Source organism: Lissotriton vulgaris, chromosome 1_1 (genome assembly GCF_964263255.1).
Source record: "Lissotriton vulgaris chromosome 1_1, aLisVul1.2, whole genome shotgun sequence".
NCBI lineage: Eukaryota > Metazoa > Chordata > Amphibia > Caudata > Salamandridae > Lissotriton > Lissotriton vulgaris.
Genome location: NC_141685.1, coordinates 1,519,507,365 through 1,519,526,161, shown reverse-complemented (window position 1 = coordinate 1,519,526,161; position 18,797 = coordinate 1,519,507,365). Strand labels below are relative to the sequence as shown.

At 44.6% G+C, this 18,797-nt stretch overlaps 1 protein-coding gene across 1 annotated transcript in view; it reads right to left on the bottom strand.

Annotated features, from left to right (window-relative positions):
- Positions 1–8,277: 8,277 nt before the first annotated feature.
- Positions 8,278–18,797, bottom strand: part of TTLL8 (tubulin tyrosine ligase like 8) — a 759,264-nt gene continuing 748,744 nt past the window's right edge. The window contains exon 18 of the mRNA XM_086930808.1: positions 8,278–8,477. Coding sequence (XP_086786934.1) covers positions 8,278–8,477 — 200 coding nt within the window. The remainder of the gene's footprint in view (positions 8,478–18,797) is intronic.

Here is an 18,797-nt window from a genome sequence, read left to right as displayed (position 1 = left end):
TTTGTTTTCTCCTCTTGGTCGACAGTTTCTAGGGATTTTTTAAGCAGCTTGCTATTGCAGGATTGTTTTACTACCCCTAGGATATCCTTTAGGATTTATTCATTTATTTATTTATTTGTTAGATTTATAGTGCGCATGGCTGCCCAAGCAACGGGGTGTCCCAGCGCAGACCACACACTCCAGGGCAAGAACCAGAGAAAAAAAAAAGAGCTTAAGCCGGGAAAAGCCAGGTCTTTATGGCCCTCCGGAATGCAAGATGATTCTGGATCACTCTGATGGACAGAGGAAGTTGATAGGTTTCATTTTCGATGCCCCACCCATTAACATTTACATATGTAAGTTAGCATCATGTGTCTAACTAATGAAGTATGTACTTATTAAGCATGGGCGAATTTTGCGAATCTCGCGTTCGTGAATTTTGCGGATTTGCGAACTCGCAATTCGCAAAATCCGTGAATTCTCGCGAATTTGCGGATTTTTTTTTGTGTTCGCGCAGGTTTCTGCCAGTTCGCGAGGGTTTTGTACAATTTCGCAAACGCGAACTTACCTGTCGGGTCGCAAGTTTTGCGAACTTGTTGTTTCTACGTGTCCAGCCTGTTTGGGACACTCTTCTTCATCACTGCCACTCTCTGTCACCACTGCCACTCTCTAACTACTCATGCCACCCTCTGGCCTACCCATGCCACCCTCTGTTTCATCACAGCACCCTCTGGTTGTCCAGTCAGTGTACATTATTGTGGCAAAGCAAAGCACACCTTCCCTGCCTCAAGTGACCTGAATTAATTTGGGGCTGATTAATGTGTCACAGAATATTTTTTTAGCTGGCACCTGCTTCCTTAGTGCTTCCTGATTAGTTATCTTTTGCACTTGCTAAGTGCTTTCATTGTTGCAAAATTAGTTACAGCACCTGCCCTGCCCCAACTGACAATAATGAATTAGGGGCTGATTAATGGATTTGAACTTCCAGCCTGGCTCCTGCTTGTCTCCCTTAGCTGTAATTCAGGACCTTTGTGGCATATGTGTAACTATTCTGAGGTTCAGAGCAGGGTCACATAATAGTTGCAAGTAGGCAACTGAACTCTGGAGGGGCCCCTCAGGAAGCACTACAGGAAATGGCTACTAATGATGAGCCTGAACTTTTGAACCTGGTAAGTAGTTTCAGTTTTGCTAAGATCGTATTTCTGCAATTTAGCGCTTATTCGTGGGGCGCGAAGTTGTACTGGGAAGCCGCGAACTCACGCGAACAGTGCGAGCAAGCCATAAAATCCGCTGCTTGCGGATTTGCGGATTTTGCGGGAGATTCGCGAATCTCGCGGATTGCGAATTTACCGAAAATCCGCAAAATCCGCGAGCGAAACGGATTTTCCGCCCATGCTTAGTACTTATGCCTTTACGTTATTTTTACTCTTCATATGATTATTCATTTATACGTGTGGTGATATTTAGTTTCCTTAGCTTAGCTTGTGTGCCTCCATTTTGAGTGTTCCTCTGTGTCTGGGAGTCGCACTCGCTCACCCCCCTTCCGTAGGAATAAGAAAAACCCTAATGCAGCAGTTTTCGTTTCTCAGCTAGCTGTGGCCGAAACTAACAAGTTCCTTATCAGTAGTGTTCTCATGCACCAGAGACGCTGAGGCCCGGCTCCGTGGCCTTGGGCAGAGATAGCCAAATGTTGCCTTTGCAGGTGCAGATGCCTCTTGTATGATGCCATTGTTCCTCTCTCTGGGGTTCAGTATCTTTCCAGAAGGGGCGTGTTTTGCTTCACTGTACCATGTTATAATGTATTGCTGTGATGATATGAGTTAGTCCTCTCGGCGCACTCTTAGGGGTGAGGTCGGACAGGGCCCTCTCATATGGGAGTTTGTGGACTAATAAAATTACCTTGTTTATTCTTCTCCACTGCCCGGCTGACTTCTTACTGAGTAACTATGGGTGAGTGAGGTAAGTCACTCTGGTGGATTTGAGCCACTCTTATCAAAGTGAGTTCCAGAGTTGTGCGGCCATGCTGCAAAAGGAACGGCCGCCCGCTCTGGCTTTCCAAACACGCGGGGTGCACACCAGAGCTAAGGAAGCGGATCTTAAAGGACGATGAGGCGCATAGAACTCTAGCAGCCCCGCCAATCCCACCGGTGCCAGGGAGGGTTACCAGCTTCTCTATAATTGAGCCGCAACCACAGTTGGAAGGTTGTGTCTATTAGCTAATCCATGTTCCCCCTGTGTGTTAGTAGAGATGTTATTATATCCATTTTAGTGTTTATGCCTGAAATGGGGCTGGCAATGAGATTTACGAGGTCTATTTGAACGTCCATTTTATCTGACTTGAAGTTCAAAACCCTTATTGCTTGTTCCAGGGTGTGTATCAGGGTTTGCGTCCATTGTGTGTTGGAATAGTCTTCATTAAGCTTTGCCGAGACCTCTGACCCAAGATCTCTCCTACCATGAAATGGTAATCGGTGGTGAAAGATTTAATTGGTTTGCTCTTGTAGGACTATGAGTGTCCTCCACTAATACAGGGTGCTGGTGAACTGGCTTGCCCAGTGGGCTTAAGGGTGTGGATGCAGCTATTTTGGACCTGCTCTATGGAGTTTTACTTGAATCTAGTTGTGACATGTTTCCTTGGGGTTCTATTTGCTGACTATTTGATTCCAATATTTCCAAGATTTCCACCAAATTGGAGTAATTTAACATAGAGAATGATTTGGCTGGAACTTCTTTCGTGGGGCATGCCTGTCACGGAGGTTTTATTGATTTTGTTTTTTTGTCCTTTGTCCCTTTTGTATTAGACAGACCTTCTTCCTTGGGGCCTTCATTGGGGCCTACTAAATGTTTTTCCACCTTCTGTCCCGTAGCGGGTGTATGTCCGTCCACGGCTACGTTGTGAGCTGCAAGGCTGCTGCTAAGATTTTTCCATTCTCTCTTTGCCTCCGTGGGTGTCTCAGTTCCCCCCTCCAGTGCGACATTAATGACTAACTCGGTTGCGTTTGAGTTGAAAGTTTTAGCTATCGCTTCAAATTTGTTGTAAATGTTGTAGCGGGCGTTATGGGCAATGTCTGGTACACCTGAACTATTGCGGTTACAAGCTTTCCGCTTCTAAGCATGCCATGTTTTTTTGCGGAACTGAATCCCTTTGTGGTATGTTGTACAGGTTTGCGAGTGTCTGTAGGGAGTTAGCTCTTGGTTTGTCAGGGAGAATAGGGCTTGGCAACTGGGCGGCTTCCACTGTTGGAGGGTATAATGCCGCCATTGGAACCTTTAAAAAAAGAATTTGTGGATCCCCCGTTTTATTTTTCGGGTTTGACGTTGTTGTTGTTGGCGTTGGTGCTGAGACCAGCCTCTCCCTTGAGCCTTTAACTTTGCTGTTTGGATAAAAATTGAATCCTCCTCGATTCTTTTTTTAAGTTTTGATTTTTTGTTTGTTTTTTTGCTTGTTGCCGCTTGGCGGATTATCCCCGATCTCATTTGGGCAACCCTGGGCTTGGCCAGAAGCCTGAACTGGTTTCATTGCGCTTATGAGCGAAACACCGTGACTCCGCTGGTTATGTTGAATCGGGTTGTAACTAAATTTCTCGGCCGTTTGATGTTACATGCGGGTCGGATTGAACGTGTTTGCTCAAGGCGGTGAGGGTAAATGAGTGGGGTTTAATCCCGAGCTAGGTTAATGCCCCCGCCGGGCCCTTTCCCCACTGATCTTTTTGGGTGGGGTCCATGGTTTGAGTGAGTTCCGGCTCCTACTGGAAGTTTAGGAGTTAGTTCGGGCTGATTGTTGCGGCGTCGCTTTCAGGTCGTTTTTTTTACTGTTTGTACAAGCAGTGTGGCGCTAATTGTACAGTGGTTGATTGCCCCCTCCACAGTCCCTGAGGGGAGTTATGCCTCCCTCCTGGCAAGTGGTGTCCAACAGTGTGCGGTGAGCAACGGTGTGAGCTGTCCTGGGAATGTGCAGCGTGGGGGCTTGGCTAGGCTCTCGACGCTTGCCTCTAGCCTCTAGCCTCTGCACTCAATTGCCTCAGTCCTCTTGCTCCCAGCACCAGCGTCCCCCACCCCTGATACCCTAAAGCTGCTTAAGTGGGGATCCGGGGCTCACCGAGGGCGCAGCTTCCCACGCGGAACCTACCAGGTCAAATGGCAAGCAGCTGGCAGTCGTAGCGGTCGTATCGATCCGCTGGGAGCGGACTTAGGCGAGGCTTAGGCAAGGCAAGCATGCAGAACTGGCCAGGCAGCGCTGTGACTCTGATGCGAGTCGGGCTCACAGGTCGACAGGCCGGCAGGCTCACTCTGGCTCTCTTTGCTCCGCCACCCGCAGCCCACCTCTCAGCTCCTCTGCACCTGCCTCGGGTGACGGGACGGGACTCGGAGCCAGGTGGTTCCCCGGTGTTTCTCCGGCATCGGGATCGGGCGGGTTTTGGGATTGGATTGGAATCTTATTTTCCGATGCTTCCCAACGCTCCGCCGCAAGAGCTTGGGCTCCGACACTACTCGGCTGGCCTCTGGTCTGGTCCGCTGTAAACTTCGGACTGGAACACTCTCTCTCTTGTGGATTTTCAGCATTTGTCACAAACTGTATTATTTAGCAGGCCAGCTTCAGTGGGCAACGAAATGGTTAGACGGCAGGTGTCTGTGAGACACGGCATCTACGCACCCGCCCTGGACCCACTCTCAAACCTGCCGTCTGTTTCACCCAATTGCCAAACTTCCGCGACCACCACAGCTGTACTTGTTATCAGCTCATAGGTGCTGTAAAAGAAGCTTATATCTCACTCACACGATACTCCCATTCGTCCCGATTTTGCCATTGATGGGAACACCGAGGGGTACGCTAAACACATCGGAAGAAGCTCTGGTGACCTGGCATGCGGCAGAACTAGACACTTTAGGCGATTTGTTTAGGGACGGCGTATTGATACCGTTTTAATCACCAGTTGCAGATGCTGAATTACCAACAGGTCAATTCCTTTTACATACTTCCATTCTGAAGGCTTTGTCTGCTGTCTGGGGCAATTTGTCTACTGAGCCACCAACACACCTCTTGATACAATATTTGCATGTCATGTGTACGGGATCGCATATGGTACACTGGCTGGGGGGTGCACTATTGCCATATGCTGAAACCAATGTAAAGTCTCAGAGTAAGATGGGAGACAGATAGAGACCGGCCCTGTACTGATAAGGAATGGGACATTATATTAGCGGGCGCAAGCATATATCAAGGAACTCTAGGTTGAAGCTCATACAAACGTACTACATACAAAGGGCATACCTCTCGCCTGACATGATAGATATTTTCACATCTTTACCTCTGTATGTCCACGCTGCCAACATCCCGATGCTGACCTGCTTGCTATGCCTTGGAATTGTGCGTCCCTTCAACATTATTGGCAGGAGATGGTCATACTATTAGCTTCATGCACAGGCACATCGTTACCATTGTCATGGGAAGTATGCATCCTAGGGCTTTATACCACGTCCCAAAAAAATAAGGTCACCTCCAGGTTCCGTGATTTAGGTCTCGTTACGGCAAATCGTTTAATACCCAAGAACTGGATGAATGCCAACCCTCCAGAGAGATGCAGTTGGAGACGTTCATTTACAATTTGGCCGCAAGCAGAGAGCACAGAGCTGCATAGAGAGGAGACAGCGGGGCTCCGCAAGTTTCCCATTGCGCAAAGCTGGGAAGCCTTACTCACTGCCCTGCAGACAGGTCACACAGCGGAAGCAAACAATACTCAAACTGCCGACCTGAGTCAGGTGCACTGATTCCTCACCACTTAGTTAAGGGCTGCAGCAGCACCTCAGCGCATGCAGTAGAACACATCACTGCACCCCTTGGATCATTATAGATAATTGCCTACACCCCCACCCCTCGTTTTTGGATATAGAGAACCTCCCCGCTTGCTGGCAACTGCGCCTTAATATGAGCACTGCTCCGCTCTTTGGCCAGGTATGCTGTTCACATGACACAGTACTGATGATACAACTTAGTACATATTGCTTTTGTTCGAACTTTATAGATGGCATGTTATTAGTTCTTCTTTTTTTCATATTATGAGTTTTAGTTTGGTTGCAGTGTATTTAAACATATGTCTTATTGGTACATTCCAGACAAAAAACATTTTTTTTTCTTGTCCTTTCATCATGTCAATCACACATCCCTATTTCGCAGTGCATGATTGACCAGGTCTGACTGGCACGTTATTTTCTTTTAAATATTTGAGTTGCATAACAATAAGTTCCTGCCATAACAGTCCAGTCTGGAAATGTCATTAATAATATGTAGACAATGATAATTGTAATGTCTGATATCTGATAAAACATAAACAAAAAAATATATATGAGTAAGGACGCAGAGCGACCTCAAGACAAAAGGTCGCAAGATGCACGAATCTGTGATTGGGAATGGCACACTAATGTCACTTTTATGTTGCTGCATTGGAAAAGTTTTTTATTTTTGCTTCTCATATTTGAACATTCGGTATAAAGTCGTGATGATATTCATGTTAAAAACAGTAATGACCAATAAAGATATATATATTTTTTTAATGACTCAGAAAAGGAAAAGGAAAACCTATGCAGACAAGCAAGGCCATGCCCAGGAAACAGTATTTAATAAAGGAGAATGGGTACTGGTAAAACAGAGACGAAAATGGAAAACAGACACTCTTTTTGCTGCTGATCCTCTACAGGTTGTGGCATGTAAAGGACATATGGTGACAGCACGTCGTTCTGGACAAACTATCACTAGGGACACGTCCCATTTGAAATGCTTACTGCAACGTTTGTCGAGTCCTAAAACCACTCATAAGTTGACCCCACTGGCAGATCCAGCTCAAGTTCCTGAGCCTAAGTCATCGGTGCTTGATCAAGGTGGACCTTGATCCTCTCGGATCGCCCAAGCTGGCAGACAAGCGCGTGCGCCTCCCCAGTAAACTGAACAGAGGTGATTTTCAAAGCAGTTTTCCACTTTTTATTTAACAAAGGGGGATATGTAGCATATTGAGACTATATGCACTAGGACCCTCTGAAACAATGTGACTTCTTATCTTGAAAGAGACTCCGAAGCCAGAAATAGGTAAGAGATATGTCAGGTTTATTCACCTCATCCATCAACTGTTCAGCATCAACTGACAGTGATGGAATTAACAGATAAAGTTCATCAGATAACATTTTAAATAGAACAAAAGCAAATGAGAGTTCTTCTACGTAAGATTACAGGTACAGTACAATATCACACCCTCATGGTTCTGGGGCGGACTTTAGACAGGAACTGCATAATAGGCAGGGAGGTGTCAGGGTGTGGTCAATGAAGAGAGTGGGATGTGTTCAGTGTGTGAGTGTATGCAGAAGAATAAAATAAGGTTTCGCCACAGCAGCCTTGTGGTGTACCTCATCGGCATGCTACAGGGCTAGGGAAGAAGCTACAGTAGCATAGCTGTGATCCATACAGAGCATTAGCCAGTCACTCGGAGCCCACAGCCTGCCTGCCGCTTTGAGAGGTTGCAACAATCTGGAAAAAGCACCAAATTCCATGTCTAAATGACAGGATCCCAGCCAATTTCCACCTTAGCATTAATTCTCCATTGAGTCTGGAAACTCAACAAACTGCACTCAGTTCTTCATACGTACTGGAACCCTGAATGGAAAGCACCTCCTTGTCAATTGTTGAACATCTCTTTTGTACATGGGTTGGCATCCGCAGTTCTGCATGTTATTTCTCCTAGATTAATTTTTTCTTGCACGCGATTTAGTCTAGATTTTAGAGATAGATACAGTGTAGGACTGGGGGCTTTTCTGGCAATCTGACACAGCCAGCTGGGCCAGCTAGAATGAAGTGTGTGTGCTGTTTTTTTCGGTCCCATCTCGGCATATGGGACCAAAAAACATAAAGACCACCCACTGTCCCTTTTAAGTTGGCCCATCTGGTAGTGCCAGACTAGACTACCCGAAATTCGAGTCCAACATTGGATAGGTGTCAAAAAAGTTAGGCATATCAAGGTATGTATGCAGCTCATATTTTTGTACTGTCTGCACGTAGGCTTTTGACCGTGGTAACCTATTAAAGAATTATGATTTTATGCATCACTACCGAATATCTTGAAATCAGCGTGTATTCATGAAATATGCAGTTATCGGATGACCATCTAGCTCTGTCTGTCTTTTGCTACTGTTTTAAATCATATATGTAGTGTCTAATGATTCCAGTGTTATTTACAACCCTCCCCCACCCCAGCCACCGCTGCTTAAAATAATAGAACACATATATTTAGAAAAAACGACAGTCACTCCAGTTTAAGTGCCTTGTGTTTTTAAAGCGTTACATACGATAGTACTACGAGAAATACGCAATCTCTCTCCTACTTTATTGACTGGTGCAGCGTTTTTGGGTGAACCTCCTTGGAGAACAGTTGCTGAAAAGGAGCTGCAGTTTTTACACTTCCGACCCGAGTGAAAAGTGCCTCGGCAAACTAAGCACGAATTCTTGGCCATACCTTGAAAGAAACAGAAGAGGCATTGTAATTCGTATTTTCATGGCGTTGATAAACATACTAACAAGGACATGTCTATGGAATACCAGTGTTTGATGTTACTTAACTTATAGCACGTAGAAGCAATATAGTACAGCATAAGCCGGCAGCACATGAGTATGTCAGATGTCGATAAATTGTGCGTAGTTTCTGAATGAATTTGATTACCAGATCAAATTGGGTTTGAACCCTGCACACTACCTTAGCTAAAAACTTTACAGCATCCAGATCTCAATAATAGGCAGGCACACTTTGGAAAGTTATGGAAAGCATGTTTCTAATTGTTTTTTGCCGGCATTTTTATACCCTGCCTTAATATGTATGTAAGCTTAAGATATGCAATTAGCAAATGACAATAAACGATAGCTGGAAACACGCTAGAGCACTTGGCACAAGGGCTCGAGTCGGGGTACCACGCGGGTGGACTGCGTCCCCCCACTTATTTTACTGGGAGCTCGATAACTGGAGAAAATGGAGCCACACATTCACTCTTTGTCCTCCCTGGGGCGAGATAGATCTCATTCAGAATGCTGCTCACACGCTGGCTCCTCTGATGCAATCGCATCTAAGGGGTGAGTGAGGGAGGGCAAGGAGTCTGATGGTGCAAGCCACCTTTTGTGACATCACTGCCTGTCGTGACGTCAGCGTACCCCCACTTCTTTTTTTAGGACTTGTGCAAGTAACAAAAATAAACATATTTTGAAAGATCGGAAACCTGTGCTAAAATGTATAATTGTTCACAATCTTGCAGCTGATAAGGTTCACGGGGGCAATGAGTTCTTGTTGAAGTGCTTATTGGAAATTGAGATCTGTGGGCAAGGGAGTAGCCTGAAAATTTAAATACCGCCCGTTTGAACCATATCATGAATGGTCTCCAAAGTAAAGTTAGCAAGCTCGACCCTAGCTATTAAATTTTCCCTCAGCCTTTCATTCTTCCTTCCTTCTTCGTTCTTCTTTCCTGTCATATAGCCATCAATCATTTGTTCATCCTATCGCCCATTCATTCTACCAAACACTCATCCTTTCACTCTTCCATACATTTGCTTTTCCCTTCATTCACTTCACTTCCATCTATTGACTATTGGCTGTTGATCTATTTCAACCATCCTGTCACAGATCCACCCAGCCATCCATGCTTTCAAACCATCCTTCTACCCTTCATTCCTTGCACCTGATCTTTCCTTTAGCTCTTCCTTTTTACCCGTCTAACACGCCTTTCACATATCCTTCCTTAGTGTCACCTTTACTTCAATGTTTCCTTCCTTCTTTTCACTTTTCTTTCCTCCCTTCACTCTTCTGTCTTCTCCTTTTCTTCAAACCAACTTTCTTTATTTCTCACCTATTTACATTTTCTTATTCGCCCACTCATTGTCTCCATCACCAAATGTATTTTTACCCTATTTTCATAATTTGTCTTCTTCTGTTCCCTTTATCCTAATTCATTTGGCAGCCCCTGGAAAACGCCCATTAACATAGTGATATGTTATTTATTAGCTTTTGTCTATGAACTGTTAGACACAAGTGGCCCATAAAGCAAACACTGGCAAAAGCAATAGGTCTCTCTTTTGCAACCTATCGTCTCTGTCAATGCCTTTTGCTGACAAAAAGCAAATGCGTTTTAACTAAAATAAAAAAGACATAACGAGTGCCAGAACATGTATTAGGCATGAGGTTGCATCATTTAGCAAATGCGTGCATACGTGATGACGTGTGCACAAGCATGCGTCACCATGCATGCACAGTCCTACTGAATTATGCAGTAGGCAACTTATGTATTTATTTATTAATGATTCAAGATGCAGACTCCACTTGGAGAAGTAAACAAAAAAAAATAATTTGGGAGATGGCAGGTCCTCCAATTTTTTAAATAAAAGCATTTGAATGATCCCAAGGGTAGGGAGAGTCAATGGGGAGCTATGGAAAGTGGGGGATTAGCTTAAGAAAAAAAGCGGGTGGGGTCGGGTAGAAGGGAGCAAGAAAGAATGCTTGTGGGGGGCAAGTATCTAATAAAAGAAGCACACAAGGGAGAGAGTAAATGTCGGGAAGGAGAGCAACACAGAACGCAGGGTGTGTATTTGCATGAGGAGAAGCAGTGCGAGAGGGAGAGATCTAGAAAACGTGCATTTTCACAGAGTGCTGAAAGACAAAGAAAAAAATAATTCCCTAAATGTGAGCAGTGGAAGGGTACAATCAGCCAATCAAAAGAATGTGAAAACCTAAGTTCTGGGGTGGTACATGAAGGAGACAGACTGGAGCAACCAACATTACTGGGCTGGAGCAAAAACTAATTGAGGGCTCAATTACCCCTAGCTCCAGCATTTAGCAGACTTCCGCCCTTAGTCTTGGATCTCACCTTGTCAGATAGCCTGTAGATTCTTCTCTTCACTGGCATACTGTCCCTACTATCAATACCAAGGGTGCTCTATGTAGTGAGTCTTGGGGTAAGGGAGAAGAGAGAGGCAAACTTCCCCAGCCACTGGCGACAGTCCCTCTGTTGCTAAGGGAGAGGCTGACATTCTCCTCTGTACCAACGTGCTCTTTGGAAGAAAGGAGGTCAGGGAGAGGATCATTCTCTTCCTCCACTCCATCTTCCGTGGCCAGGAGCCTTGCTACTTTGGACAGCTTAAATGAGATTGAGGGGACTGATATGCAAACCCTTCAAGGGTTCCTGAGAGACTAGAGGCCCAGCAGGTAGATGACCTCCCCTTGTCCTCTTTCACCTGATAGGGTCAAGACCAGCGGTCTTGTAGCGCCCTGAGCCCCACAGGCTCCATCACCCACACTTTTTGGCCAGGCTGAAAATTAACCAGAGTGGCCTTCTGGTCATACCATTGTTTTATGGCCTTCTGGCTGGCTTCTAGATTCTCTTTGGCCTTCTTCTAGAAGTGCGTCATCTGGGTATGGAGTGCCAGCATGTAGCTGACCACATCCTGGGGGCCTTCCCGGGTGCTTGCTTACAACCCTCCTTCACCAGACTATGAGGTCCATGCACAGGGTGCTTGTACTGGAGCTCAAAAGTGCATGTTCAACTTTTTTAAATGCACTGCTCCCTGCCCTCCGGTCTGCCCAAGCCCTAGCCTGGGGGTGACACATATGTATTAAAAAGGAAGGTTTTGGCCTTAGAAAAGGTTTCTTTTGCCAGGTTGAAATGGCAGTTTTTAACCGCACACACAGCCTGCAATGGAAGGCCTGAGAAATGTTTGCAGGGCTACTGAAGTGGGTGGCACAATCAGTGCTGTAGGCCCACTAGTAGCATTTAATTTACAGGCTCTGGGAATATGTAGTACCACTTTACTAGAGACTTACAAGTACATTTAATATGTCAATTGGGTGTAACCAATTTCACCATGTTTTAAGGAGAGAGCACAAGTACTTTAACACTGTTTAGCAGTGTTTAAGAATGCAGGATCATAAGGCAGCACAAACGAACTCAGCAAAACAGGAGGTGGGAAGGCAAAAGGTTAGTGGGAAAACCACATCAAGGATAGCAGGTGTAACAACCTGGCTGTCAAAGGAAGTAATGTTTCATAAATGTGTGTAAATGGTAGCAGCCTTGATTTGATTTGAATGGGATTTATAAAGTGCAACAAATGCCCAAGGGCATCAGGCGCTATAGTCAGAGAGGTGTGAGACCGCCCACATAGAGTAAAACCAATGGACATAACAAAGATATCCTATAGCATGAAAAAACAGGTCTTCAAGGCTTTTCTAAATGGGGGGTGAGCTCTAATCCTTGTCAGATGGATAGGCAGCGAGTTCCAACGCCTTGCAGCCGTGACCGAGAAGGCTCTACCTCCCCACTTCTTCTTCAGAAATCTGGTCACTGCCACTAGATTAAGGTGAGCTGAGTGAAGAGGTCTCCTGGGGCTGTAACTATGAAACATATCCTTGATCCCTGCTGGGTAGGTCTGAAAGTGGGCCTTGTGTACTAAGCAGATGTAATTTGAACATAATCAGTTTATTTACAGGGAGCTATTGAAGGTCAAAAGTAATCCCTTAGATGCAGACCAAGTTGAGCCTGGCCAGCGCATTCCGTACTAACTGTAGCATCACCCCTAGGTTCTTCACCTTCTCTGTGGGCATACTCATAGTCCCCAGAGCCTCAGGCCATCAATTATTATTCTAAATGGAGGTTTGTGCAGCAATGAGCAATACCTCAGCGTTTCCCCCATTGAGGTTCAGGTAGTTCATCCCCATCCACCAAAGTACTGCTGTCATAAAGCAATTGAAATTAGCTCCAGTAGCTACAGTGTCTTATGAAATTGACATGATGAGCTGTTTGTCATTGGTGTAAGACACCACCTGAAGACCAAATGAACAAATAATCTTGCCCTGGCGGCACACATACAGGTTAAAATGCATAGGGGCTAAAGATGAGACCTGCAGCACTCCACACAGCAGACAAAAAGGGTGTGATAGACAGTGGTTCACTGCAACCCTCTGGGATTTATCCTTCAGGAAAGAGGACAGTAGTTTCAGCACTCTGCTTGTGAAAACAAAAGTTCCTGTAGGCGATCAATAACCAGAAATGGGGAGATGGTGTCAAAGGCCGCAGACATATCCAGCAGGATCAGCGCTGCACCTTGTCCCACATCCACAAGCTGCCTAACACTGTCCATATTTTCTAATCAAAAATGGGGGAGATAGAATGTTGATCCATTCAATTTCCAGTTTGCATATGCTAATCAAATGAGAAAGGATCACTTGTCCTACACAACCTTAAGTATGCAGGAAGAGCGAAGAATGTCCCAGTATAAAAGACCCTCATGCACGTGATGGGTATGGTGGTATCTGAAGCGGTATATCTTGGTTCTCCGCTTTTGAATACGTGTGTGCATAATCATCAGGTCGATCAGGTTATGCAACCTCCACCAGGAGGTTCTTACCCAAGGTTGATGTAGTAGTGAGCCAGTGATAGGGAATATAAAAAGACCGCAAAAGCCTGGAAGTGGGAATTTTATTTGGTCTGGGTTTGGGTCTAGTAAACTCTATGGTAGTGCATCTTACGAACTGGATTATGAGTAATAGGTGCACTGAGAGTATTTGAGATCATGGATAGTGGGGGGTGGTTAAAAATTGGTCGACATGTTTCTGCCACAGTCGCCTAGGTTAGGACTTACGGGCATTCATCAGGACCGTTAAGTGAATAACATGAAGAAAATCAAAATAACGTGCTCTTAAAGGTGAAAGAAATAGGGTTATTGACCTGTTTCTCTGTATTGGAGGTCTTAATGTACCTGGAATGAGTAAACACAAAGGTTTGCAACACACACACGGGGGGTACAGAGGGACACATACCAAGCAGAAATCTGCTCATCACATCTATCCATTGATAGAGTTCTAAACAACTAAAAAATGGAAATATTTCAGAAGACCGGTAAGTAAATATGGCAATGTCAACTCTCTCTTGTACACTCCGAACTCATGCAAAGGACTATAGCATGCTTGCAATTGGTGATACATGCGTGTATTCTCCGTAACTTGGTAGGTGCATAATGAGTCTTAAAAGGAGTTTATGCTCTAATTCGATCAGTGATTGTGTCCAAAAATTAATCGTACTCGTCTATGTATAGCTGTGAGCTTTTTTAGAACACATTCCCTTTTGCGGCGTGAAATTGACTGAGGCGACATAATAATCATAAATATGATTTTGTGGCAGTGACTCAAGCTGTTGTGGATCGTATTCGGGAAATTGTTACCTCGCGCATTTAGTTAACGTGCTCCAGTCGGATGGTTGAGCTGTGGGAGGGGACTGGGGGGAAAGAGAGACAGCGTGGTTAGGGGGGCGCATTGATGTACACTTGTAATTTTGTGGCGCGCTCATGTCTCCCGTCTTGCTACCTATTGTGCCCGATCCCGGCTTTCCTTGTGAATGCGCTGCTCTTGCCGATCCGGAAACAATGCGTGGTGTTTCTGGGTCGATATTAATGGGCGGCGGCTACGCTGCATGGTGAGTTCCTATTGGTCTGCTCATGTGTTGTCATAGGAACCATGATGTTTCTTCATACCCCCTTAATGAGTAATGGCGCCGTATGAAGGAGATGTTGTTAAGTCAATATAATGATCGTATGTTGGCAATGTTTCGCAGTAGGGGAAGTTGTCACGGTGTTTGGAGTTATACACCGTATTATGCTTAAAGTTATACAGATTTAGATAATTATCATTAATCAAGGGTAATGGTATTGTAGCGCTGCAGGGGTTCTAGTTATTGGGAATATATGGGTCATTTGACATATATTCCGCAATGTGGGAGCTGAGGTGGTATCAGTGATGTATCGTACGTTACCGATATGGATGAAATTTCATGACTGTGTCCTGTCATTTGGACCGAGGGCAAAGATTGAGGAGGAATATTTTCACAAAACAGCAGGAATTTTGATAGAGAGACTCAATTTGGTGTCTTTACCTTCTCGCTAAGGTGAGCCAGGGTATATTATCATTCAGCCCTTCACTATCAGTTCTCAGCCTGTGTTCCCACCTTTGTTCTTTTTCAATAAGGGTTTTTTCGGCATTGTTGTCTTTGTTGGATAAAGTTTCTAGGATGACCCATTGTAAATCTTGTACAGTGTGGCCCTTCTCTAGATAATAATTGGCCATTTTTGTAGTGCTCTTTCTGCATTTTACGTTGCTCTGATGTTCACATAGTCTCTGTTTTGCTCTCCTGCATGTCATCCCAATATATTTTAAATTACACGGGCATGTGATCCTGTAGACCACATGGGTGGTGTTACAGTTTGTGTGGCTTATCAGGGTCCACTTGAAATTCGGTAGTAGCTGTAATTATTTTGTTGGTTTTGTGAGGCTACATACAGAACATGGGCCACATGGGTAGTGTCCTGTCACTTGTGGGTTGCCCCATAAATTGGTGTGCTCTCTAGGTGTTCTTGGGGCAGATCTTGTGTGAACTAGGATGTCTTTCAAATTTCTGCTCCTCTTATTTGCAAATCTCGGCTTTGGCCATGAGAGGTTGCCTGATGTCAGTATGCTCCAGTTCTTGTTGATAATCTTTTTTATATTATTCGTCATTGAACTGTACATGGTTAACATGTGAGGACTTCTTCAGAGGGTATCTTAGGTAGGCTTTCAAGGAGTGCCTCTCTGTTTTGGTTTCTAGCACGTTTTTTACATTTGTCAATGACCTTTCTTGGATAATCTCGGGCCTCTAATTTCTTACAGAGATCGTTTGCTTGTGTTTTATACTCAGAGGTATTGCTGCAATTTCGCCGCAGCCTGAGGAACTGGCTGTATGGTAAGTTCTGTCGTAGAGGCCGGGGGTGGAAGCTCTTAAAAGAAAGGAGGCCTTTCTTAGCAGTGGTCTTGAAAAAGGTACGTGTCTGGAGAGTGTCAGCCTCGGCATAGATGGTTACATCTAGGAAATCAATACTCTTGTTGTCTGCACAGTAAGTGAACTTCAAGCAGTCGTACTTCTGATTGAGCCAAGTGTGGAATTCTAACAGGTTGTTTTGATCTCCTTGCAAGGTGACAAAAATATCATCAATGTACCGTTTCCAGAACAGTATCCGATGATGATAAGGGTTATTATTTTCATTTAGGATGTGCAAGTCCTCAAATGCACTCACGTAGAGTCCTGCCACGCTCGGGGCAAATGTGCTGCCCATCGAAGTGCCATGGCATTTCAGGTACAGTGTGTCTTTATATTGGAAGAAATTCTCCATGAGTGCCATCCGGCAGCATTCCAGAACGAAATGTCTTGGAGTCTTGTAGGTCCATGTGGAATTGAAAAGTATACTTTCAAGGGTTTCCATAGTTTTCCCCTGTGGCAAGCTGGTATATAGGCTTTCCACATCAAATCCCACCAGGAGCATGGTATTGGGTGAGTATTCAATGTTTTGTAGTTGATTAAGAAAGTCCTTGGTTTCCTTTAGATATGTGGGGGTTTTCTGGACTAGTGGTCTAAGATATTGATCCGCAAACTGGGAGAGAGGTTCAAGAATTGAACCTATTCCAGACACAATTGGTCATGCAGGTGGTGGTATTCGCCTTTTTTGCGTCTTTGGTAATGAATAGAAGTAGGGGGTTCGTGGTGTGGTGGTCCCTAGGTAATCACCTTCTTTTTTAGAGATCCAGTTGTTGGTCTCCCCTTCTTCTATGATCATTGCAATCGTCCTCTGGAGTCTCGGTGTAGGGTCTGTTGTTAGGACTTTGTAGAATGTATCGTTCGACAGTAGATCCATACATACTCCTCCGCCTTTGTCAGCTGGTTTTATGACTATGTTACGGTCACTTTTCAGAGCGTTCAGTGCCTGTTGTTCTGATCTGGTGATATTCTGAAAGGGTTTTTGAAAGTTTTTAGCCAGTTCGTCAATTCCTTTGAAAATGGCCTGTTCAAAAGTTTGTATTTCGATTGGGATCTGGGAGTTGAGGGTGCAGAAGGATGACTTATTCTTTAGGGTTGTATCTCCTTCTCTGATCAGGGGTTGATCTCCTTTAAAAAAGGCTTTCAATTTCAGTTTACGGCAGAATTCTGCCACTTCACATTTGGTTTTAAATACATCTGGTTTCGGTGTGGGAACATATTCCAGACTCTTATAAGGTACATTTTCTTCGACTTTGGTCAGAATTTTCTCTGTAAGGTTCACGATGAGGGATTCGTGGTTGTTCCGGTTTTGGCTTTTGTTACACTCCTGGTTTGTACCTGCCTGGTTTGATCGGACCAGGTTACTCCTCTTCTATGTGTTCTCTGGGATGTTGGGCCATTCCCTAAAAAAGGAATCCGTTGTTGGAAATTTTGGCCTGTTTGGTGTTGCATCTGGTGGTTCATGATCTGGGGACCTTGAAAGTAAGGATTCATCCAGCCTTGAAAATGAGGATTGAAGGGTTGAAAGGGCATCCCCTTGATTGCCCATTTGGAAGAAAGGGGGGCGCCAAAAGTTACGTCCACGTCGATTTCCTCTTTTATTCTGGTAATGGGTTTTGGGATTATTAAAATCGTCTGTTCCTTGATCTGAACCTGTACTCGAAGCACCGCTCTCTGATCCATAATTGGAGGCATTGTCGTCGGTCTTATAGTCTTTGCTACTGTAGGGGTGCACTTTCTCTATAGAGAATTTTTTGAGTTCTTTTGATAACTTTTGTAGCTTTGTATGTATCAAGTATTCATGAAAATCACTCATTTCTTTATTAATTTCATCTAATTTAGTTTTGTATACTGTGATATTGACAGTGTTATTCAATTTCGTTTCTAGAATTTGGATTTTTACTGTTAATTCATCTGTCAATCTTGTAGCGGTTTTGATGATCAGGACTAAACTTCCCCTACTGCGAAACATTGCCAACATACGATCATTATATTGACTTAACAACATCTCCTTCATACGGCGGCATTACTCATTAAGGGGGTATGAACAAACATCATGGTTCCTATGACAACACGTGAGCAGACCAATAGGAACTCACCATGCAGCGTAGCCGGCGCCCATTAATATCGACCCAGAAACACCACGCATTGTTTCCGGATCGGCAAGAGCAGCGCATTCACAAGGAAATCCGGGATCGGGCACAATAGGTAGGAAAATGGGAGACATGAGCGCGCGACAAAATCGCAAGTATACATCAATGCGTCCCCTAACCACGCTGCCTCTCTTTTCCCCCAGTCCCCTCCCACAGCTCAACCATCCGACTGGAGCGCGTTAACTAAATGCGCAAGATAACAATTTCCCGAATACGATCCACAACAGCCTGAGTCACTGCCACGAAATCATATTTATGATTATTATGTCGCCTCAGTCAATTTCACGCCGCAAAAGGGAATGTGTTCTAAAAAAGCTCACAGCTATACATAGACGAGTACGAATAATTGTTGGGCACAATCACTGATCGAATAAGAGCATAAACTCCTTTTAAGACTCATTATGCATCCTACCAAGTTACGGAGAATACATGCATGTATCACCAATTGCAAGCATGCTATAGTCCTTTGCATGAGTTCGGAGTGTACAAGAGAGAGTTGACATTGTCATATTTACTTACCGGTCTTCTGAAGTATTGCCATGTTTTAGTTGTTTAGAACTCTATCAATGGATAGATGTGATGAGCAGATTTCTGCTTGGTATGTGTCCCTCTGTACCCCCCCCGTGTGTGTGTTGCAAACCTTTTTGCTTACTAATTTCAGGTACATTAAAACCTCCAATACGGTGAAACAGGTCAATAACCCTATTTCTTTCACCTTTAAGAGCACGTTATTTAGATTTTCTTCACGTTATTCACTTAACGGTCCTGATGAATGCCCGTAAGTCCTAACCTAGGCGACTGTGGCAGAAACAT